At 40.1% G+C, this 24678-nt stretch overlaps 1 protein-coding gene across 3 annotated transcripts; it reads left to right on the forward strand.

Moving 5' to 3' along the window:
* The first annotated feature begins 2 nt into the window (after positions 1–2).
* Positions 3–22765, forward strand: ZWILCH (zwilch kinetochore protein). Of its 3 annotated transcripts, XR_015795872.1 has the most exons (19): positions 5–343; positions 2914–2965; positions 3799–3894; positions 3976–4091; positions 4469–4665; positions 5156–5235; positions 5547–5717; positions 5959–6030; positions 6407–6500; positions 7072–7118; positions 10644–10740; positions 10887–10966; positions 16611–16767; positions 17216–17244; positions 17470–17606; positions 19138–19233; positions 20633–20751; positions 21368–22503; positions 22626–22761. XR_015795872.1 is itself a non-coding variant. In XM_088139210.1 (18 exons), exons 1-18 carry the CDS (start codon positions 288–290, stop codon positions 21470–21472), a joined length of 1737 nt encoding a protein of 578 aa, XP_087995336.1. In that variant the 5' UTR covers positions 3–287; the 3' UTR covers positions 21473–22765. The 3 variants fall into 3 exon arrangements, 2 of the variants coding, with proteins under 2 accessions (XP_087995336.1, XP_007420777.2); XM_088139210.1 differs by having other exon boundaries at positions 3–343; positions 20633–20687; positions 21368–22765; XM_007420715.4 differs by having other exon boundaries at positions 21368–22764.
* The last annotated feature ends 1913 nt before the right edge of the window (positions 22766–24678 follow it).

Consider the following 24678-nt stretch of genomic DNA (forward strand, 5'->3'; position numbering starts at 1 on the left):
CTGGCAGCTCGCCCGCGTCGTCTTCCCCTTCCGTCCTAATGTCCTCGTCTGGCGAAAACGTAGGGAAAAAAAACCTTTTCCACCCGCATTCTCCGCTTGAAGTCGCCTCATGAGACGTCGGGATTATGTTCTTGGGCGAAGATTCGGCGGCAAGCGTCTCTCTTTGGCGGAGGGATTCCTCGGAGGGGATGGAAAGTAGTTCTGGCGCGCAGTCCGAGCGAGGGGAAGCGACTGCGCATGCGTGCGACGCTGGGCTAGCTAGCCATCCCTGAGGCGGCGTGGATCCGATGGCTTCTCGGCGGCGGCAGGAAGAGATCCTCCGCTTCCATAGCTTCCTCCTGCAGTAAGTGGACCCGTCATCCTCCTCCGTTGAACTTGGAACGGTTAAAAAAAAAAATAGGGTCTTAGCTTTCAGATTTATCCTCACAACAGCCCTGCGAGGTAGGCTGATCGGTAGAGTTGAGGTTTAGGGAGGTCCAGCATAAGAGATGGCTTATAAAAATACAGGGAAAAATAAAACATCAGGAGTGAGCCTTAATAGCCTAGTAATAATAGGGTGATTATTATAATCCTTGTTTAGTTTATTTTTATTCTCTTGCTCCTGAAGTCTGCCATTTCTTTCAAAGGTAACTGCACTTAAGTTTCTGCTGGGGCTTCAATTTTAATTAATTTATTTATTTATTTATTACATTTTTCAACCGCCCAAATTGAAGCTATTCATCTTGTTTGGGGGGTTATTTTACACCAGGTGTATTCACAATGAATGAATAAATAAATAATAATAACAAATAAATACAAATAAACAAAAAGCCCCCCACCAAGTAACCTGAAATTACCCAGATTATTATTTATTTACGTATTTCGCAGTTTTTAGAGCCCATCCCATTCCTGGGTGGGGATTGCTGTCGGTGGCTTAACTCTGAGTGAAGATTTGAACCCTGCTCTGTCCTGTCAAAGCCAGGCATGAAAATACTGGAGTGAGATGGAATTCACGTTGGCTTTCAGATTATAAAGGCCCTGATGGTCTTCTCTCTGGCTCTCAGTAAAACTAATATGCAAACGCCATCCGATTGATTGATCGAAAATATCTCTATGCGGATTTTTCAGGTGTACAGTGCAATGGGGAGGACCACCTGCAAACACAGAGCCTTATGTGGGTGCAGAGGCTCTCTGAAAAGTGCTGCCGAACCATATTTTTAATGCGTCAGAAAAGAGTGATATTCAGTACCCATTTGAAAAGGGTGGGAGGTTGAGTGTGAATTTCTGGTCACCTGTGAAGATGTTCGGTTGGATTTTAATGGAAGCTATTCATCTTGTTTGGGGGGTTATTTTACACCAGCTGTATTCACAATGAATAAATAAATAATAACAACAAATAAATAATTAATACCTTGAGAGTAACTATATTAAACTCTGTAATTAATTGTGTAATTAATTGCATTTGATTATGATTGAATCAAATCCAGTTAATTTTCCATCTCTTAGTTTTTTGCTTCTAGGTATACCCATTTTGGGGAATGCCCCCTCCCATCACAGTCCATTAAGTTCAAATACAACTCTGAAAAATTTAGTGTACGCCTTGGCAAAACTGTCTAAAGAAAGATTTATACAGTGTAACCAATTAAAGAAAATGCACACACAGGCTAAATACACATCCTAAAAAGTTTGAATGAATGAAAACTTAGTAGATCTTGATTGATCTTAAAAAAAATGGTAAGTCGGATTACTCTTGGCTAGTAGTAGGATGGGACACCACCAAGAAATCCTAGGGCAGTAGGCTAGACTGGGAAGTTGTATAAACGCCTCAGAAAAAGTAAGTGGCAAAGCCAGCTGGTGATCTTAGGCCAGTTATTCTCTCTCAGCTCTAGGAAGAAGGCAGAAGCAAACCACTTCCAAAAACCTTGCCAAGAAAACTGCAGGGACTAGTCTAGGCAGTCACCAGGAATCAACACTGACTTGAAGGCACCCCCAAAACACAAAACCTCTTTCTATACTTTCAACAGAATGAGCTGCCAGAACGTAAAGGTACAGGCAACTTTTGAATTGACCTTGATTCCTGGCGACTATTTTATCATTAAAATCTTCAGCAGGAATGCATTCTTCCAGCACCTTCTAATAAAGATATGGATCAGACCTAGGTTTTCAGCTTTAGGAAGCCCAGTAAAGGATCAGATTCAGGTGGTCTCATCCAATGTACATTTCAGAAGTTGCAGACATGTGGAAAGCTGTGCGATACAGCAAAAACTAGCCAAATCTAACATCTGTCTATCTGTTTACAAGATGTTTATGATAGTTTACAAGATACAGTGTGAATATTGGCTACAGCCTGTGTAGATACAAGGAGTCCTCATTTAATGACTTCCTTGTTTAGCAACCACAGTTAGGAGGGTGTTGAAAAAGTAACTTTACGATCCTCGTATTTATGACCTTCGCAGGTCTGTAAAGCAAAGTTGATCATAAACACAATTGCAGTTTCACTTAGCAACCACTTCTCTTAACGACCAATTTGCCGGTCCCAATTGTGTTCACTAAGTGAGGACTACCTGTATAAACTGAGAGCTCTGTCAGGGGTAGCTCTTTTCCTGTTCTGTACGCGTATAGTTGCCATTTTGCATATTGTTACCAAATAAATTGGTATTTAGGCAAGAGAATGGTCTGGTTATCTGGTGTTTTCCCCTGTGATCATAATAAGCAGAAAGGAGATGGATTAAATTTTCTTATTTTGTTCTAGATTGCTTCATGGTAGATTGACTTTAAGACTAACATTAGCATTTGTACATAGGTACGTCTCATGCTAAACAGCATTTTAGCAATGTTTACATTCTGAAAGTTCTATCAGGATTAGTGTCATTTTGCTCTTGACATCTGTTTCCAGCATTCAGAAAAATGAGTAAATCACTATTTATATTTCAGAGTATATGATGAAGGAAAGCAGAATAACAGCACAGGACCTTTTGCTTTTGAGGTATGTTTATATAAGTGTTTCAAACATCTTATTGGTTTACAGAAAATGATGTATAGTTAAAGGTAGAGAAGTTTAGAAATGCTAAGGTTTAAGATAGTTTAACATTAGATGTAGATTTTAGAAGAAGGAAAACGTATAATGCCGAATTTGGTGAATGAAGTTTGATTTATTTTTATTTTTTAAATCCGAGAAATGTTCCTGCTTGTTGTAAGAATAAATTTGGAGAGAGAGTGCTATGTATGTTTGTATGTATTACTCCAGGAAGAAATATAGGATATAAATATACTAAATAATAAAAATGATAAATCAGCTTGATAGTTATTCAAATTGCAGATTTGGACTGTTGGTGCAATTAATTTGAATAAATTCCATGTAAAGAAAGTATAGATTTGTTTTCCCTTTTCTCTATAGTTTGGTTTGTGTTATTTTGATATAGCTTTACTATTGCTTTCCTTAAATAAATTTTATTTTGCTAGGAAAAGGACTATTGGTAAGTCTTGCAGTTTGCTGTAAAGCATGATTGCAAAGGTATGCATGTATCAACATTAAGACCCTTATGCAATTTGGTGGAAAAGCACCTTAATTATTCACACACAATCTTTATCCTCTGTCATCACTAAGGGGATCCCAGACCATAGAGGATTAATGAAAAATCATGCCTGAAATTCTGATATCTGCTACTCTGAAGTGAGATGGTCCTGCATAGGAAGGGATGAGCATTAATGTCAATTGCTATAATACTTTCAATGTATAAATTTATTGTTCTGTATGTCAAATTATTTTTAAAGTGGACTGAGAAAAACACTGTGGAAACAACTTGTTTCTTTTGCCAGACTGATCTGCGAGTCCATTTGATCGATGAAGGCAATACAAATCCCTTAGAGAAACTCTGGGACCGAAGTGGGGTTTTTTTTGTTGTAGAGAAGATGGTAAGTGGACTACTGTTACTTCGGTATGCTCCACCTTTCTGGAACTTATCATTTTTCTAGCACAGCTGCTTCTTTTTGCAGAGACCATATGAGGAAACCAGCAGATTGGAAGAATGGCAGAATGGTGAACCTTCAGTTTCTGAGGCTTTCCCGAAAGAGAATTTATCAGCATCTCCTGTAACCCTTTCAAGAGCAAGGTGTGCACGTGTGTGTGTTTCTTTTAATCTTTATCCTTCAGAATCTGCACTCTTCCTAGAGCAAACAGTGATTTTACTGCTTAACAGAGCAGCTATAATTTAATGTAAGTTTCTACAAAATGATAACAACTTTTAATATTTGAATGAGTATAATTTTGTACCCATAATTCCTCAAAGAATTATAACATTCCATGTGTGTGTGCGTGCGTGTGCGCGCATAATACACATTCACATACCCAAGGAAATTAGCACTACCTTTCTTTTTTAATTGATGTGAGCTGTTTTGGAAGACAAAAAAGTTAAGGTAAAAAAATACAGCAAATACTACTTAATTAGTAATCTTTTACTCTGAAATAATGTCTTTTCACCATTGATAGGCAGCTGATTTCTTTCTATACAATGTCTCAAAATCCAAACATGAAACATTTACAAATAAACAACGCAGCAAAGCTTCCTCCGCTTTGGGTACGATGCGATCCCTCTGATCCAAAACAAACTATTTGGCTTGGAGCTGAACCTTTGAGAAATGGAAATAATCTTATGGGGATCAGGCTTCATACGGTTACCTGCAATGGTAAGGTTTTAGCCTTGGTGGGAGGTTCCATCAGATTTCAGCTATGTGTGGAAGAAATGGAAAACTCTATTAATTTTTTAAAAATCCAGTCTTTAGGCTGTGCAATTCTTCTTAAGTGAAACCTGTTTTAGCGAATTGATTCAGACTGAATGTGTAATTTTTGAAGATGTGGGGTAAAGCTGCATGTAACAGGACTAGTTATTTAGAGTAATCTCTGGAAATAACCTCTCTTTAATTTTGGGGATACATTTTCTCTCTGCTACTTCAAACATATAGATTAATTGAGGTATATTACTAGTTGCTAATTACAGTTTTTGATACAGTATTCTGCTGCTACATTTTTAACTGCTGATAGCAATAATAGGACGATAGATTGATATTAGAGGATTTTTTAAAAATGAAACCAAAGCTTAAGAGCAAAATTTTTATCTCATTTTTATCAATTTTTGATAATTAGGTAACCCTCATTTAATTCAGCTTGTTTTCCTAGGTTCCCTGTCAAATAATAATAATTCTATAGGCTTGGAAGAACTGAAAGAAAGTCACAGAATGAGACATCATGCTTCAGAGGTAGGTTTATCTTGATTTTTATTCACAACTGAACATACAATGAATTTTTTAAAAATTAAACAGGCCTCGGAGCTGAAAACATTCTAAGTTTAATATATACTGATTTATATATTGTAGTGTAATAACTCTGTGTTTAATATGTGCTGGGCTGTTATATACTGAACTCAAAAGCCTTTGGTTTCAGTGGAACTTACAGGGAGTTTTTATGATTGTAGTCTTAATCTGATTTTAGGGTAATTTATAAGATATATTTTCATAACTACAGTCATTCAGAACAGCTGGCTACAGCTGTAAACTGTCTTGTGTTTTAGTTGATAATAACAGGCTTTGCCCGCTATGAATTTCTTGAAGCCGCTTCACTGGACCCCTTGTCTCAGGAGGATTCCTTTATTCCATTGGAGAGAAATATATATGCAGATTTTGCTTGGGATGGTGTAAAAATGCTGCTGCAGACACCTCCACTCTCATCTGTTGCTCTGCTGGTAAGGAAATCAACAGTTTCAATACTATTATAATAAGAGATGCTGAAATGTTGCTGCTAATTTAATAACCATTTAATTGTGAATGGCGTAAAGGAGGAAGCGTGCATAGCATCTTAACACCAGACATTCTAATCTCAAAACAGGCAATTCCAGAAATAATCAATATAAGTAAATAATGTATTCTTTGTAAACCTAGTAAAGATCCATTATATATGAATCATTTTATTTTTGAAAATTTCAGACACTTCAAATGGCATCTGGAAGCCCCCTGAGTTCTGTATATGAGCCAAACAGAGAACTGCAATTCCTTCTTGTGAGTATTGCGATGTCATTTCCCATTCAAAAAATAATGCTTAGCTGTGTAATAGCAAGGATGATTGCATGGTTTTAATCAACTGTCCTCTTTGAAATGGAATTAAGATAGTATTGTTAAATATTTAAATGAATATTTTTAAGTATTAGCTGTTAAAAGTCTTGATTGTTTCAGTAGCATTTGTTATTTTGTGTCTGTGTGTCTGTGCACATGTGTGTGTGTAATGTATTCTACTGAACAGCAAATCCCCTTAATCATTTAGGTCTCACTTCTGAAGTAGCAGCTTGTGTTAGATAGCCATGTATGGCATGTGTGTTGTACTATACCGTATCAAGACATGGCTTTAGACATGTTTGTTTTTGGATGATGGTGTTAGAGTTTGGCCGAAATCTTGAAGAATGGACTAACTGAGTGGCCGAAGGCACTGGGAAGAAAGTCTGCTGTTGAACTAGTACAGAAACTTTTGAAAGGTAACGCTAAGCGTTTTGGAAATACTTCCCTTGAGATCTTAGCTGAAATATGTGTAATGGCTGAGTTTGTATTGCACACATTGCACACTTGGTTTGTGTCAGGTTCAGCCCAAAGAACCTGAGACGAACGAGACAGTACACGTCTAGTTCGGTGGCTTTTATTAGCTTTCACCCACAAGACAGAATCTCGCCAGACTGAATCTAAACTTCCCAAGCCAGCAAGCAAACACCGCAAATTCCTTAGGGTGGTGCCAGCCTCATCCTCTTCACCTTCCCACGCTCCTGCTGGGGGCTAAGGAAATGCTTATCTCCCCGAGCGCGGCCTTCACCAAACCATTCCATCACAGTTTGTTGAGTAAATTACAGTGGCTGGATTCACCCAACACATTAATCCCAAATGGAAAACACCACATATGAGCCAACATGTGACATGGATGTAAGTATGCCATGTCACCACTAATCGATCTGTTCAGGAAATGTCCCTTTCAGCCAGAGTTGCATGAGAGTTGTATGTTCTGTTACATTAAAGCTGATGGCCATAATATGTAGCTTTCTCTTTTCTTTCCTTTAGATTTAAAGGATGAAGTAGATGGACTGAAGACTGAAGATGATTCTGAGGTATTTGGTAAGATAGTGAACAGAAAAATATTCTATCAGAACTTTAGATTGACATATTTTACTTGGATGCAGGTAAACTGAAGACTCATGTTTGTTTCATTCCTGAAGCTTTGAATGAGTTTTCCCCCCAACTAGAATGGAAAAATCAAAAGACATCTTTTGGGAAACCTATTTCCGAGCTTAATACAAGTAGTCGTTGTTTAGTGACTGCCTTGTGCAGTGACTGTTCACAATTGCGATGGTGATGAAAAAGTAACTTTGCGACCAGTCCTCGCATTTACAACCACCTCAGGTCTGTAAATCAATCAATCAATCAGTTTATTACAGTCATAGACCAGTACAACTAAAAATGCACATAACATGTCTAATTAAAAATCTTAGATATAATAATATCAAGTAAAATCTGTATCATAATTATAATTTGGCTGCCTAAATGTCATTTATACATGAAGTCAAGAGGTCTGTAAATCAAATCATAAACAGATCATAAGCACAGTCACAGTTTCACTTAGTGACTGCTTTGCTTAATGACCAAGTTGCTGGTACCAGTTGTGGTCGCTAAACGAGGACTGTCTGTATCTGCTTCTTTGAGGATATAAGGGGTGGGTCTATTTTGTTAGGCACTTAAACTTGTTAAGTTTCTTTGCTACTTTTTTCTAGTGGCTTGTAATATGACCTACAACACAGATCTCTACCCCAATTTTTCTGGGTGTTCTTAGGCAGGCTGCCTTCAGGTGTCTCACTTGTAATGGGAAGAAGGAATAACCTTGAGGATCAGGAGGAAGAACTGCAACAAAGACGACCGATAAAAGAAATCTGAGTCCAGGGCAGAAATGTAATTGGAGAAAGCGTCTCAGACAGACCCCTCTCTAGTTCTCAGGAAGAAAAAGGGAGGGAGGAGGGAAGCGCATTCAGATTTGCAAGATTCTGTTACTATAAACTTATAATAAAAGTAAGATTAGCTTGCGTGTTTTTGGTTTCCAAGTTTGGTCTACCTTGGAGGGCTGATACCCACCACCACTACCAACGATGTTTGTTCCCAGGGCCACCTGGAAAGAGTGTTGCGGCCACCAGTTTCCTCTCCACCTTGAGTGGCTCAGCAGCTTGTCTTCTGCTTGCATACACTCACCTCTAAGTCACGCATACCCTGGCAGAGTCAAGCCCCGCTTTTGCATTGGAACCCACTCCCAGCCGGGTATAAAGGGAGTTTATATTGCATTGTGTTTAAGTTCTAGAAGCTCTTTACCTTGGAAAGACAAAAAGCCCTGACAGAGCAATTCCCTGATTGAAAGCTGGGGTTGTCAGTCACAATACTAAGGTTGCCTCCCTCCCCCCCCACCTCCTGCTCCCACTTCTTTCATCTTTCTGTTTTTAGAAAGCTAAAGAGGGGTTTACAAAAATAGATTAATTTTGGCTGAAGGTTAAAATGGCACTCTACTAATGCAGGTCTGAAGGCGTTGTGAGGATATATCTCCAAAGAATCTGCTAGTGTTTGGGATATGGAATAACTCCTATTCAGCATGCTCACTTCAGCTTGTTATTTTATTTAAAAAACATGATCTCTAGGCATGTAGAGTTTTCTGTTTTTAATTATTTGTTAACCTGCCTTTAATGTTGCACAGGGTAGAATTATCCTGTGCATTTTGCTAAGGTGTAAATCCCACTGTTTACTCAGGCTTATGTAGGAGGAATTGGAGTGGGGGACTTAGATGGCAATCTCAAGCCCATATCCTGAGACAAGCCCATCAAACAACGGCTGTGTTTGGATCTAACTTGAAGCCTACCTTGGTGCTGCCTGAAGAGGCCTCAGCCCCTTTCCCTGCAAACACATTAGAGGTGGTGGGGAAGCATTTATAAATATGATTCAGTGTTGTGTCTGAACATCTCCAGAGAGAGTTTCTAGGACCAGAGCATGGTCAGAGACTGCTTGTGGAGGCTATAAATTCCTTCCCTTTGTATTGCAGTTTTTAATCGAGCGTGAGTGATGGTGTCGCTGTGGTTTGTTTTGGTGTCTCCCACTTAGTTGTCTGTGGCTTTTCCTTTTCCTCCTGTAACTCCATACTCGAAATGCAGACTCCAGAGAAATGAGCTTTGCATTATCTTGAATAACTAGCAGGAGCACCCCTCGTTACTGTAGTCTCCTGCACAGCTGTGGAACTCTTCCCTTTACATGTGACTGGCCAGACTCTCATAGCACTTTGCAGTCTTGACTTGCTTTTTCGTATCTGGACAAGAAAATGTAGGTTGGTTGTGAGAGACGTTTTCTTGAGCCTTCCTCTACTTGGTTCCCTTCAAATGTGTTGGATTTCAGCTCCCGTAACCACCTTTTTATTGATTGATTTGTTTTGATTTGATTTGATTTGATTTGATTTGATTTGTATGGGCACCCAATTCACTAGTGTGACTCTGGGTGACTTACAGTTTGAAGAAACATGAAAACAAGGAGCCTAAAAATGCAACATAAAGTAACGTAGTGTAATACATCTTTGGATGATAAAAAACAGCAGCATAGTGGAATAACAAATAAGAATAACAGAAGCAACTGAAACCAACTAACACTAACTAAGGGACTTAAATTCTACTCGGGCTCATTCCACAGTCTGGCCCAGTGCTCGGTGGAAGAGCCAAGTTGTTGGGACCTTGCCGAAGGACAGAAGGATTGGGGCTGTCCAAACCTTGGGGGATGGTGATGATGATGATTTATCCCACCCTTTATATATGCATGTGTGTGTGTTTGGTTTTATTCTATTTTTATTGTATTTTATATTGTTTATATTGTATTTTAATTAATATTTATTGCTTTTTTATTGTGAACTGCCCAGAGTCACTTTTTTATGAGGTGGGCAGTATCTAAATTTGAAATATAAATACATAAATAAATAAACTAACTTAAGGCAGCAAACATACCTAATACTCCCACCTCTTATTTTCCCCACAACAACCACCCTGTGAGGTGGGCTGGGCTGAGAGAAAGGGACTAGCGCAAAGTCACCCAGCCGGCTTCACGCCTAAGACGGGACTAGAACTCACCGTCTCCTGGTTTCTAGGCCACTACACTAAACTGGCTCCCTTTAAGGATTGAGAATCCACTGGAACAGCTCTCCTGATGACTGAAAAAATCCTGAACGCTCAAGAGGAATGCTCAGTGGTGCTCCTGCTGATGTAGAATTCCCAAATCCCTCTCTTAAGCAAAGTCCCATCAGCCCCTGGATTCCTGAAGATCTGAGCTTAAAAAGGATGTTGGGAGGGAGCTAGAAATGGGAGCTAGTTATATCAGGAGTCTCTATCACCCTTTCTGGGAGGGTTGATGGTGAAGGAACATTATATTTCTTGCCACGTTGATAGTTTTTCTTTATGTACATTGTTAATTTGTTATTTTGAATCTTAAAATTCTATTTCTGGTTTTCTTCTTAATGTAAAGATGTGGTTGTGAAGTTTCTTTGAGCTGTCATATTTAAATAACTAAAGTGATAGTAAATCCAGTTTCACTTTGAAATACTGTTCTTCCTTTTGTTCAATCTCCAGGATAACACTGCTGCAGTCATTGGTTCAATGAAAACGCTTTTTAGTCAGCGTGGAGACCTTGATTTCCTTGAACTGCTGTGGTGTGATATATGGAGAAGTACGTATATTTCTAGGTTCTACCTCCCATATATTTTGAGATGTTCAGCCTGTAAGGGAAGCTGGTGAAGGATTTTCATAAATTCACTTGATGTACGTTGCGTTAGGCTCTTGCTTTATTTAACACTTGACCTTTTCCCCCCAAAGACGTTGCTTCATATGAGGAACTGGTGAAGTGTTTTTCATTGGTAATGAGAGCCCTTCAGCATGGAGAATTGCAGACATGGGTAAGTAGGAGTAATGAAGCTGGAATCCAGACACAGCAATCCTGTACTCCAGGGTGCACAGCTTTTTCAGGCCAGGAGTTGATGTGATGTCCTAAGGGCTGCACTCCCTAACAGGGGCAAGATTAGGACAAAGAAATAGGCAGAACCAGGTCAAAACCTAACTGAATGCAGTTAGTATAAGAAGGTCTTGTGCATTTAATACTTTGTCCTTCTATCACATTGGGAAATTGCAAATTACCATGTGGGACAGGTAGTTCCCCCCTCTAGTTGGAATACAAGCATCATGATCCCAATATACAAAAAAGATGATTGTAGCCACCCAGAGAACTATGGAACAATTAGTCTCGTTAACACCACAGCTAAAATTTATGTAAAACATCTAGCTAATAAATTAGAGGACTGGGTCATTGATAACAGTGTCCTTGCAGAGGAACAGGCAGGATTTAGAGCAGAATATTCAACAATTGATCATGGTTTTATATTGGATCATCTGATAAATAAGTATGTAAAACGCACCCACAGGAAACTGTATGTTGCCTTTGTGGATTTTTGTGCAGCTTTTGATTCTATTGATAGAAACAAACTATGGATTAAGCTAGATCAGTTGAATTTGGATAGAAGGCTATTAATTTTGATCATGGCTTTATATACAAATATTCAAATTCAAGTTAGGTTCACTCCAGCAGGGCACCTGAAGATAATATCAAGACTTTTAAAGGGGTGAAACAAGGTTGTGTTATTGCACCTTTACTATTTAATCTATTTTTTAATGATATTGTTCCAGCCCAGAGTGGAGAAAAATTTTTTCCAGTAAAGCAGGAAATAGGAACTTGTCCATATTACTTTATGCAGATGTGTCCTATTCTCAGATAGGCTTTTGCAGATGGTTAAGAGCTTTGGATAGCTATTGCTCCTTAAATTGTCGAACTGTGAATGTGGAAAAATCAAAGGTGGTGGTATTTGGGGAGAAAAGGAAAAGACACAAATGGAGAATTGGAGAACACCATATAGAGCAAGTTCTCTCTTACAGATACTTGGGCATCCTTTTTAATGCTTCAGGCAGTTGGCGCTCTCAGTATCAGGCCCAAAAATAAAAACTGAGAAAGCTTTGGTAGGAATAATAAAGTTCTGGTGTATAAGTGGTAGTCGGCAAATTCCTCCAATCCTAACTCTTGTAAAAATCTAGTTAGTAGCTGACTTTCGTATGCAGTAGAATTATGGGGAATTTCTACCCCTTATGATATGGAATTCTTTCAAAACGAACTCCTCAGAACTATTTTAGATGTATCCTATCCTATCCCCTTTCTCTATGCAGAAACTAGTACATGCCCAATTAAAGCTAGAATAATTGTAAGGCCATTTAATTATTGGGCTAGACTCTCACTACTTGATCCCTGACTTGTCAAACGGTGCCTCCTGGAGCAAATGAATTTCTCCACTCCTTCTTGCACCAGTTGGTTTACATTTTTATCTAATCACGTGCATACCTTTGGTTTTTCTCCGGAATCCTTTTTGAATTCAAATAATGCAAACAATAATCTGTTATTCAAAAACAGGGTGCAGAATGTTTTTGCCCAAAGAAATTTGTTTAAATTGTCGCAACATAATATTGCCCCTTGGTATGCACTTAATAAAACCAAAATCAAATGCAAACTTTATCTGAGGTGTGTTACAGTGCCATCTCTCTGAGGCACTTACAAGACTACGGTTCCAGCAAATGGCATCAGCAACTAGAGAGGGCTGATTTCTCTATATCCCATATAATATGTGCTGCTGCCCTTGCTCCAAGGAAATCACAGAAGATTTTACCCATTATTTATTCTATTCTGCTTTAGCACATGGAAAATTTCTGAAGCCCCTCCTGATAAGAAAATCATTTTGACCTGATTCATATAAAATTGAATATCTAACGAATTTAGATAAGGAGACATTGCTGTGGAAATTAGCAAGCTTTGCATGGGCTGCTGCTAAACAGAGAATATTTTATCAAAAATTCCAATGTTTTCTAATACTTTACTTGCCGTAACTGTTTTAATGTTTTTACCGACTTTTGTACATTTTAATGTATTTTATTAACGTTTGGCCACTTTTGTGCAGGTTTTATCTTACTTGTTACGACCGGTGGTCAAAACAATAAATTGACTGATGGCAGTTCCCCCCTCTGTGTCAGAGATGCCCTGGTGATTCTGGAAGCCCTTCCTAGGCCTACTGGCCGGCCTGCCAGCAGGGCTTTTCCACATTGCTTTGAGGAAGACAGAGAACGAGGGTGATTGGGGCACCCCTAGCCTCCATCTTCATATCCACACACACCACACAACAAAAGAACATTAAGTTGTGACAGTTTTAGGGAGAATAGATTTAAAATCCAGTTGCTCAAGAATAGAATCATGCAAGGGGGGCGGGTGTTAGGTGGAGAAAATCTGGCAGCACATAAAGTGTATTCATGGACTGTTTACCATTTTACATTTACATGTTTTAGCAGATAAACAGAGTGGTTTTAATGGCTGATTCCTCTTCCACTGAGATGAAGTGGTGTACCTTCTTCCCTTGGCAGATCAGCTGGACAGGCTGCTGATTCCTCCCTGCTAGCAATTTGGAGGAGGATTTGTGGAGGAGGAAGCAGGAACCATGAGGTTCTTCCTCATGGGGGATCAGGGCCCTCTAAAGGGCAATGGCTCTGGATGATGTAGTTGCTAAGGTGCTGGGCTGGGGTGAAGGACCCCATTCTCCACCATAGAAGTTTATCACTCTTTCAGTCCAGCCCACCACAAAGGGATGATGCTGGGATAAAAGTCTTCATGCTCTTAATATTATTAAGCAACAAACACGTAATAATAAGTGGAATTCACTTTGCACCTTCCTGTGTAATAGAAGTTAAATTATTTCCAAAAACTAAACATGTACTGCTGAGTCGCTTATCTAAATTTACTGAGTCTTAACCACAAAGTACTGCCACAGTAATTGAACTCCGTCAACACTGAACTGAACAGCATGTCTTATGGATGTTTACTTTTAAAAAAAAAGAAATGTGGTATAAATTAGGGACTCCCTGATTGGGATTGCCTGATAGAGGTTTCTAGCTGCTAAAAGCAAACAGTGCTGCTTTTTCTCCTTTCTGAACAAGTGTAGGAAAAAGGTTTCAGGAGTAGAAGAGAGAAGTAAATGAGACATCCATCCTCAAGTCTTCTTTCTCACTAATATTAGATTGAGCACTTAACAGACTTAGACTTCTGTTGCCAGAGTAGCAGCCTGGTATGGCATAACAGTAGGATGTGGTTTCTTTAATTCTGGCTTACAGTGGTGTGAAAAAGAAAGGACACCCTCTTTGAGCTCTATGGTTTTACATATCAGGACATAATAAAAATCATCTGGTCCTTAGCAGTTCTCAAAAGTAGGTAAATACAACCTCAGATGAATAACAACACATGACCTGTTTCATGTCATCATTTATTTTACAAAAAGAAAGCCAAAATGGAGAAGCCATGTGTGAAAAACTAAGTACACCTTATGATTCAATAGCTTGTAGAACCACCTTTAGCAGCAAGAACTTGAAGTAATCATTTTCTGAATGACTTTATCAGTCTCTCATATCGTTGTGGAGGAATTTTGGCCCACTCTTCTTTACAACATTGCTTCAGTTCATTGAGGTTTGAGGGCACTTGTTTATGCATAGCTCTCTGGAGGTCCCGCCACAGCATTTCAATCGGGTTGAGGTCTGGACTTTGGGCCATTGCAACACCTTGATTCTTTTCTTTTTCAGCCATTCTGTTGTAGGTTTGCTGGTGTGCTTGGGATCATTGTCCTGTTGCATGACCCAATGTCGGCCAAGCTTTAGCTGTCAGACAGATGGCCTCACATTTGGCCCTAGAATACTTCGGTATACAGACGATTCATGGTCGACTCAAGGTGCCCAGGTCCTGTGGCTGCAAAACAAGCCCAAATCATCACCCGTCCACCACCGTGCTAGATGGTTGGTATGAGATGTTTGTGCTGATATACTGTGTTTGGTTTTCGCCAAACGTGGCACTGTGCATTATGGCCAAACATCTCCACTTTGGTCTCATCTGTCCAAAGGACAGTGTTCCAGAAGTCTTGTGATTTGTTCAGATGCAACTTTGCAAACCTAAGCTGTGCTGCCATGTTCTTTTTAGAGGGAAGAGGCTTTCTCCTGGCAACCCTTCCAAACAAACCATACTAGTTCAGTCTTTTTCTAATTGTACTGTCATGAACTTTAACATTTAACATGCTAACTGAGGCCTGTAGAGTCTGAGATGTAACTCTTGGATTTTTTGCAATTTCTCTGAGCATTGCACGGTCTGACCTTGGGGTGAATTTGCTGGGGCATCCACTCCTGGGAAGATTGGCAACTGTCTTGAATGTTTTCCACTTGTGAATAATCTTCCTCACTATAGAATGATGGACTTTAAATTCTTTGGAAATGGCCTTATAACCCTTCCCAGATTGATGGGCAGCAACAATTGCTTCTCTAAGATCATTGCTGATGTCTTTACTCTTTGGCACTACATTAACACACATCTCAGTACTCAAGACCAGCAAACTCCTAAAACTTCGGCTATTATAGAGGTAGTCACATTTGCTGATGATCAATTGATCAAGGACATTTGATTAGCAGCACCTGGCTGCTACTTAGCCTCTTCATACCTATGGAAGCAGTAAGGGTGTACCTAGTTTTTCACACATGGCTTCTCCATTTTGGCTTTCTTTTTGTAAAATAAATGATGACATGGTGAAATAGGTCATGTGTTGTTGTTCATCTGAGGTTGTATTTACCTACTTTTGAGAACTGCTAAGGACCAGATGATCTTTATTATGTCCTGATACGTAAAACCATAGAGCTCAAAGAGGGTGTCCTTTCTTTTTCACACAACTCTAGGTTCATTCCTGTTATGAAACTCCAGGTTTATTCCCTGAACCATAGTTAAACAAAATGTGGCTTGGCAAGATGTATCAATCCAGTGAAATAATCTTACTTGGGCAAGAGCATGTTACTTATGCCTTTATTGCTAGAAATGATGTCGGGTGTGGTACTAGGAAGAGAAGAAGGTACTTCGTTTGTTTTCCTTTTTCTTCCTGCTCACTTGTACAGCAGAGGAGTTCACAGGGAGGGGCTCAAAAAGTCAAGAAGGCAGCCAGAACCATGTGATTAAAGCCCCACCTGTAGAGGTCTTTTTAAACTCAAGTCTTGCATTTCCCCAGACAATAATCTCTCCTGTCCTCTTTCAGGAGATCTGCTTTCTGAGACTTGACTGGATAATTCGCTCCTTCCCCTCTCTGCATCTTCCACATTCCCCCCTCCCATGATTCACTCTGTACATTTCAGATGTTGTATCCTAATTTAACCTGTGTCCTGTGCACTAGGGAGTCTCTTGAATAGGCTGCTCTCCCTTTCTGATTCTCTTCCAAATTGAAAAGAGCTTGAACATGGGAGTTTGCTAGTCCTGGGAATGATTGTTGGTAAATATATTTTGGTTGAATGGTGGGAGCTGGAGGCACGGTTAAAATGTGTAATTTGTGTAGCCTTTGGAGTTAGGTTTATTTAAAATGGTTATTTTGAGACATTTCAGGGTACATGCTGTATTTATAGAGCAGGAGGATATAAGTAAATTACATGCTATCTCTGCAGATTCATCAAGAAAGTAACAGCTTACTGAGCAAATTGATAAAGCAATCTTATCACGGAAAGATGGAGACAGTTTCTCTCGATGGAGATTCTCCCATTCAAATGCTTCTAGAAATAGGCGTGGATAAAATGAAGAGAGATTATATCAGCTATTTTGTGGGTATGTTGTGGCCCATCCATCTTGACTTTGGGTAGTTGTGTCCAAACGATTTATCTTTTCCATGTAAAAAACAGATACTAGCATCTCGTCAACTAACAGCTTTGGTGAGCAAATTGCTTATCAGATGTCGGACTGTATTGATTTAATTTACAAACTAACAAGTAGTGACGTTTTCTGAACAAGTGTCTGACATTGCTGGATCCCTGCCCCACAGTCATTTTCCCCTGCCAACCTCTGAACCATGGAAGGCAAAACTCTGGAACTGTCTGCTAGTTCCAGTTTTTATTTCAGTTTTTCAGATGGCCTCAGTAGAGCAAACATGGAGGCAAATGTCATTCTATCTAGCTTCCGGTCTTCTAATGTTTTAATAAATAAATCAAGGCTGTCCTTGCAGCTTTTTACATTTGTCTTGTATGAAATTGTGATACGAATTACGCTTGTGTTTCAGGCAAAGAGTTTGCAATACGCACTCATTTGGTAAGTCATATTCCCCACTTCCCAAATAATATTATACCTGAGAGTTGAATAGCAACAAATGTCTTTCGTGTGGAGGGCTTTGGGGAGATTCTTCCTGGTTTTCTGCAGCTGAGACTGTGTCTACATATTGTTATTTAATCAGTACTTAGGAAGGTGAGCATCTGTTTATGATTCAGGATGCTGTCAATAGCTCCTGACGCTTGTTCTCTGTAATCTCTTTCAAAGGACTATTTCATGTCTACTTCAGTAGATCTGCAGGAACAGGTTCATCGTATTCAGAAACTACACCATATGTTGGAAATTGTGGACAACTGCGTAGATCTTCTTAAACTGGAACATGAGAACCTCATCTTTTTGACACAGTAATTGCTTGCCAGCCAATTCCTCTTAAGGGGCAGGAATAAGAGGTTTCCCTTGAATAAATGTGATGTTTGGGGTGGTTTTGCTTCGCATAGTTGTGCAAGACGTGTGCAGCTTCTGCACCTCTTTCTGCATTGAGAGAAGGAGGGCTAAAAGAATATTTACAGCAGTATGGGGAAGATACATGAATTGATAGTTACTGAATTATTTTGAGCCTTTAGGAGTGGCATTTAATTCTTACCTTGATTTTCAATTCCTTTCTTTTTATTAAAGAAATCAAGGGCCAGGGAAGAAACTTTAGTCTTCCTATTATATCCCCTAGAGTCGCAGCACAGCTTTTTTTGAAGAGAGAGTTCTCCCTGATGTGCTACTTAAAGACCATCTCCAAGAAGTATTGGGTGGGGAATATATTTTGAAACTGAAAGTCTGAATGTGAGATCCATTTTCTTCAAGTGTTTAAAGCTCAAAACGGCCCCTGAAAATGAGGACTTTCAAGCTTAAAAGATTTCTGGAATTGTCAGAACAAACATTTCAAGTCTTGCGCATCCCTCTTTCTTACCAAAGTGAAAATTGAATCTGATAGAACAAACTGTATTCATTGTGACTGGAAAGTGATCGTATATATTTATTTGGTTTCATATAAATATGTAAAATGAAATCAGCTTTAGTTTTTGACCTAGCTCTGCCCACTGGTTTTGATCTGCTTACTCTTGGGCTCATATAGGATTCATTGGAGTAAGGAGTTCTCAGCTTGGATATAGTTAGTGTCTTTTGCTTCTTTTTATTCACTTCAGTTCAGGTGTCTTCTCCTTCCTGGAGGCTGAGGACCATGAGTCTCCACTGTGTTCACTTCTGTGCTATTTTTGCACATTCTTCATAATACAGTGGTACCTCGGTTCACGAACTTAATTCGTTCCACGATTCTGGTCGCGAACCGAATCAAATTTCCCTATAAGGTTCAATGTAAATAAGGTTAATCCGTTCTGAACCATATGTATTTTTTTTTAACCACAAAAATATGAAACAAAGAACAGTACAGTACAGTATGAAGAGAGAGAACGCTAACCTTGCTTGAGGCGACACCAAAAAGCTTCACAGCAAGTGTCTGTCTGCGACCGCGATCTCACCTAGGGGAACCCACGACTCCGTGTCAGAGCAGGGAAGATGGCCACGGGTCGTGTTCGTCACCTGATGTGGAGTTTGCGAACGGAAGCAAAATTTTGCAAACGCTGCTGTTTGTGAACCAAATTGTTCATGAACAGAAGCATTCGTGGACCAAGGTATTACTGTATATACCTACCTAAAATATTATTTATAATTTTAAATATAAATATTATACACAATATTGTTTTATTTTATTTATTTCTGTCACTTCTCGTGAGAGGGGTGGCCATATAAATTTGATAAATAAATATTGTATATAATGAACAGAAATCTGAAATGCCACTGGCTTTGATTTACATTGTAGTCTATATAGATTCTCTGATATTTCTTCTAAGAATTGGTGCTTTAAATGTATTTATCTTTTTGTAGGTCCTGTATCAACTACTATAAAGAAAATCCCCTGAATGAAAAGCATGCATTTCAGCTACCAGTCAGGACAAGTTTGGTGAAGGAATTTTATCAAAAGTAAGTTAAGTCCCCAGGGATTTAAAGGTCATCCGTGAATTGGCACAAGAACATGATAAATGGCATGGAACCTTCCTCATTAGGCAAATGTGGCCTAATGTACTTGAAGCTCTGGCTTTGAGGAAAGATGTCATTTGCAGTGTCATGTAGGGCTTTAAAGGCAACAACCAGCACCTTGAATTGCACTCAGAAGCTAACAGGCTGCCAGTGCAGCTCCCGTTATAGTGGGCAGATGGATGCACCCATGATTACCTGTGCACTGTTGTACTAGCTGAAGTGTTCAGATGGTCTCCCAGGGCAGTCCCATTTGGAACATAGTCCAGTAATTCAGCTGTGACGAGACTGAATAAAGTCACCTGATCAAGGAAAGGCCACAGCTGGTGCACAAGATCAAATTGTTCAAATGCCCTCGTGGCTATAGCTTCCATGTGCTGTTCGGGTAGGATTCAAGTGGTGGGCCAGTCCCTTCTACCAAGGCACTCCCCCCTTCAGAGTCAAAGATGAACTGTCTCTGGACTCCAGTTGGCATCCAGATCCAAGCTACTCTGTGTTGGTAGGATTCAGTCTTTCCCCCTATTCAGACTCTGACAGTCTCCAGGTAGCAAGTGAGGTCTCCATGTGTCTTCTGCCCAGCCTACTTTGGAGATTTGATTTGATTTGGTTTTTTATTTGATTTTATTATTTATTAAATTTATATGCTGCCCATCTCCTCCAGAGGGTGACTCTGGGCGGCTCACATATTGGTTATTAACATATTGATGATGCCTTATTCCATCCTAGTGATGACCTGTCCCAGTGGTTTCATGTGGATGTTAAATAATAATGGGGAGAGGACTAAACTGCATAATGGGGTGGCTGAGGGCTTGCCCTCTCCCCACCCACCACAGCTGACTGGAACCAGCCACTCAGGAAGGAGGAGAACCACTGAAGAACAGTGTTCCTCATTCCCAGCCCTCATCGTCAGGACAGGACAAGATCATTCTTGTTGAATATTGTCTAGCATGGCTGCCACATCTGGGCTACAGAACTGATGGAAGCCATGGTTGGATTGGTTGTTTTGCAGCCCAGATGTAGGAGCTCTGATCTAGCACCATTCTGATTATGGTGCATCCGTTTTTGCCCCACAAAATGAATTCTCTCACACTTCTGTCTTTTCAGGCAAGTGAACTCATGCTAAGCTAGAGAGTCTTTGAATTCCCAACGATAATTCCAGAGAATGCTATAGACATCATTCTCTCTGGTTGGGGTGCAGGTCTCCCAGCTTTCCTTCGGTCGCTACAATATCCAGAGATTATCTTGAGATCTGGCTACCCGCAGGAGGCTTTTAGGCTATGCCACGGAGCTTTCCAGATACACGCATCCCTTTAATACGGTCAATTCTTATAACTACTTCTTTCAGCGCTCATCCCCAAATATGGAGAGTGGAAATCAGCAGTGGACAAGGACCCAAAAAGGTGAAAACGATATGGCAGTTTAGTGCCACCCCTCCAGCTGAACACATGCTTCCAACCAGTGGGGGTGAGGAACTTTTACAGCTTGACATACAGAATGGCATTAGCTTTTACATTTCATTTTTTACAGCTGGTGTTGTAATTGTCTGTTCTGAAACTTCCTTTCTAAGAACCTTATTTATTAGCAGATAGGTTGATGGTGTGTGGCACGTAGGAAATCTTTTGTGGGCTGCTGTTTATTCCCTGGCTTCTTATCTATGGGGAAAAGACCTTTCCATATGTTTTGTGTGTTCCTCTCTAACAAGCAGTACCCACAGATCTAAATATAATTGCATTTTCTGTGTATGAGAAGAATGTTTTGGTTTGTTTTCCTCTTGGTTAAAATAACTGGAACCTCTGGTTGGCCTTCTGTCCTATCTTCTTTTTATGTTTGGGGAAGTCAGTTTCCAACATGAGTGAATTCTGGTTTTCTTGTTTTGCATGGTTTAAATTGGTTTCTTAGCTGGGAGACTGTCCAAATCTGAGGGGGGTGTGTGTTTCCCAGTAGAAATTCCAATTGTGTCAGTACAATTTCCCTGTAACCACGAAAGAGCCCTCATAGATAAGTCTTCCATCCAAAGCTGTTGAAACGCTTTGTTTTAAGTAGTTCCCCCCTTTTGTTACCCTTGTCTTTCGTCTTGCAGATTCACTGGATGATACTGAAACCTGCGGCAACAAAGAGGAGAAGCATTTTATCACTCTTTCAGAGTGCTCTCAGGTGGACTTCATCTAAATATATGCAACTTTGATTTTTTATTGACCCAGAAAGAATTTCGTTGTGGTGCTTACTGCGTGTCTTGAAATGCTTTGCCTGAGGACATGTTTAAGGCAACAGTGCATTTTCGCGTAGGGCAGAATCTTGGGGATCACCTATTGCTTTTCTCTAAATGTGACGTAGCACCTATAGCAGACTTCTCCAATCCTGTGCCGTCCAGGAGTGCTTGACTACGATGTGTGTAATTTCCAGCGAACAAATATTTTGTTCATGTTGGTGTGGGCTGTAAGAGGTCATAGTTCTCTGGAGGACACAAAGTGGGGGAAACCATCAGAATTGTTTTTATCCATAGTATGTTCAGTCAAGACTGGGGAAGCCATGGAGCACCTGTAGGAAAGTAGGAATAGGTTAAGAGATGATGATCAACTGGCAGTAAAAATGAAATAATCTGTGGGCATACCTGAGTTCCAGAAATCTCAGTACTTGTTTTTGTAACCCTGTTAAAAAATGTGTTGGTTTTTGAAATAACCTGAAATCAACTGACTCCTAATCCAGTATCTTTGAAAGATCTTTCTTCCTAACAAATGCTCCAGGAGAAGGTGGCCTTCCTGCCAAATTATTCAGTTCAGAATTCAGACTGATGGAGTTCTACAAATTTGTGGAACTTCGCAATTTAGAAATCAGTTCGGAAGCCTGTCACAGAGTTGGAATACAGACATCTTTATCCATTCTCTTGAGAAAGGAAAATTGAAATACATCATCCCAACAGTTATGATGCCATCAAAGCAACTTACCTTATTGTTGGTTGAAGAATTTGGTTGATGAAGGTTGCAACTCTGGCCATGTGTATCTTTTTAGATATTGTTTTTAAATATTTCAGAAAAGTCATTTATAGAGAGCCTTTGTTGACCTTGAGAACAGTTCGGACTGGTCAAGACAAGATAGGGATCTACTCAAGAAAGGTTGCTGCATGTGGTCATGCAAAGTCCTAATTCAGAAAAGAGCTTATAACTTCTTTCTCTGATTCTGTCACTGAGGACTGCCCCCCACCCCGCCATGTATGTTGTTGAATTCCATAAACCAGGGTTCCTCAACCTTGGCCACTTTACGACTTCAGCTCCCAGAATTCAGCAAGGCTGGCTGGGGAATTCTGGGAGTTGAAGTCTACCCATCTTAAAGTGGCCAAGGTTGAGGAACCCTGCCATAAAGGACAGCATATTAATGTAAAATAAAGTCTGTTATACATATGATGGCTGGTGTGGGTCTTCCGGGCTGTGTGGCCGTGGTCTTGAAGTTTTGTTTCCTAACGTTTTGCCAGCACCTGTGACCGGCATCTTCAGAGTGCAGGAGCACAGACAGGAGCAGTTCTCTCTGTGCCCCTGTGCTCCTGTCTGTGCTCCTGCACTCTGAAGATGCCGGTCACAGGTGCTGGCGAAACGTTAGGAAACAAAACTTCAAGACTACGGCCACACAGCCCGGAAGACCCACACCAGCCATCGTATGCCGGCCGTGAAAGCCTTTGACAATACATCTGTTATACATACCTTTTCATTATAAACACTTAGTACTGAGTTAATGGATCCAATATTGATTGAAAAGTTGGGTTTGGGTTAGCTAGCCGTGAGATGCATGGAGAAGGAAAGGTGGCTTACAACTGCAAATGGGGGTGTTTTGCTAGTGGTCTCTTCCATAGTTTCAAGCCTCAGGGTCTTCTCTGTTTATTTCTGCTTTCATGTTCTGTGTTCAGCACACTTAAGCTTTTTTATTAGTGCTTCAAGAAAGCAGTCTGATTTTATTTCATTTATAGGGAATTATTTGTTCCTTTTGCATTCCAAGGTATTCTCAACAATTTTCTACAGCACCACAATTCAGAAGCATTGACCTTTTTTCGTTCACCATTCCTGATGGTGAGATTATGCAAAGCGTTCTATGCACAGAACAGGCAGTTCTAGGTGGTTCTATGTGTGGACCTGAAACATACATGTTTAAGCCACCTAAAACATTGGGATCGAGTGACATATATATTTACTAAATAAACATATATACATTCTCACCTGCTCGCTTGTGTGGTGTTCCAAGGTTGTGCATAAGAAACATGTCCTCACAGGACTTTGCTCAGCAATCTCTACTAACATCTCTAGGTGTGGGGAATCCACTGAAATTCATGCAGGGGTGTAGGTTACGTAGTAAGCAAAGTCCCAAAATGAGAGACCACTTTCATTCTGTCCCTAGGAGCATCACTAGCGAAACCTTCATCAAAGCAACTGGTTACTTTTCGTAGGCTAATATTTCCTAGGATCGGAGTTGGCATTTAGGCCCTGGCACTGAGTCCAACCTGTTGGCCTTTGCAGGTACAGTGGGGCAAAAAAGTATTTAGTCAGCCACCAATTGTGCAAGTTCTCCCACTTAAAAAGATGAGAGAGGCCTGTAATTTTCATCATAGGTATACCTCAACTATGAGAGACAAAATGGGGAAAAAAATCCAGAAAATCACATTGTCTGATTTTTAAAGAATTTATTTGCAAATCATGGTGGAAAATAAGTATTTGGTCAATATCAAAAGTTCATCTCAATACTTTGTTGTATATCCTTTGTTGGCAATGACAGAGGTCAAACATTTTCTGTAAGTCTTCACAAGGTTTTCACACACTGTTGCTGGTATTTTGGCCCATTCCTCCATGCAGATCTCCTCTAGAGCAGTGATATTTTGGGGCTGTCACCAGGCAACACGGACTTTCAACTCCCTCCAAAGGCTTTCCATGGGGTTGAGATCTGGAGACTGGCTAGGCCACTCCAGGACCTTGAAATGCTTCTTACAAAGCCACTCCTTCGTTGCCCGGGCAGTGTGTTTGGGATCATTGTCATGCTGAAAGACCCAGCCATGTTTCATCTTCAGTGCCCTTGCTGATGGAAGGAGGTGTTCACTCAAAATCTCACGATACATGGCCCCATTCATTCTTTCCTTTACACGGATCAGTCATCCTGGTCTTTTCTGTTTGCAGAAAAACAGCCCCAAAGCATGATGTTTCCACCCCCATGCTTCACAGTAGGGATGGTGTTCTTTGGATGCAACTCAGCATTCTCTCTCCTCCAAACACAACGAGTTGAGTTTAGACCAAAACGTTCTACTTTGGTTTCATCTGACCATATGACATTCTCCCAATCCTCTTCTGGATCATCCAAATGCTCTCTAGCAAACTTCAGACAGGCCCGGACATGTACTGGCTTAAGCAGGGGGAC

This window comes from Python bivittatus, unplaced genomic scaffold, assembly GCF_059951505.1.
Source record: "Python bivittatus isolate LINGU-HERP-01145 unplaced genomic scaffold, Pbiv_v1 ctg000210_np1212, whole genome shotgun sequence".
Classification (NCBI taxonomy): domain Eukaryota; kingdom Metazoa; phylum Chordata; class Lepidosauria; order Squamata; family Pythonidae; genus Python; species Python bivittatus.

Coding starts and splice junctions, on each gene's coding strand:
- ZWILCH (XM_007420715.4), top strand. CDS start 288: ATGGCTTCTCGGCGGCGGCAGGAAGAGATCCTCCGCTTCCATAGCTTC. Junction 5,718..5,958: donor TCTCATCTGTTGCTCTGCTG/GTAAGGAAATCA, acceptor TGAAAATTTCAG/ACACTTCAAATGGCATCTGG. Junction 10,967..16,610: donor ATGGAGAATTGCAGACATGG/GTAAGTAGGAGT, acceptor CTATCTCTGCAG/ATTCATCAAGAAAGTAACAG.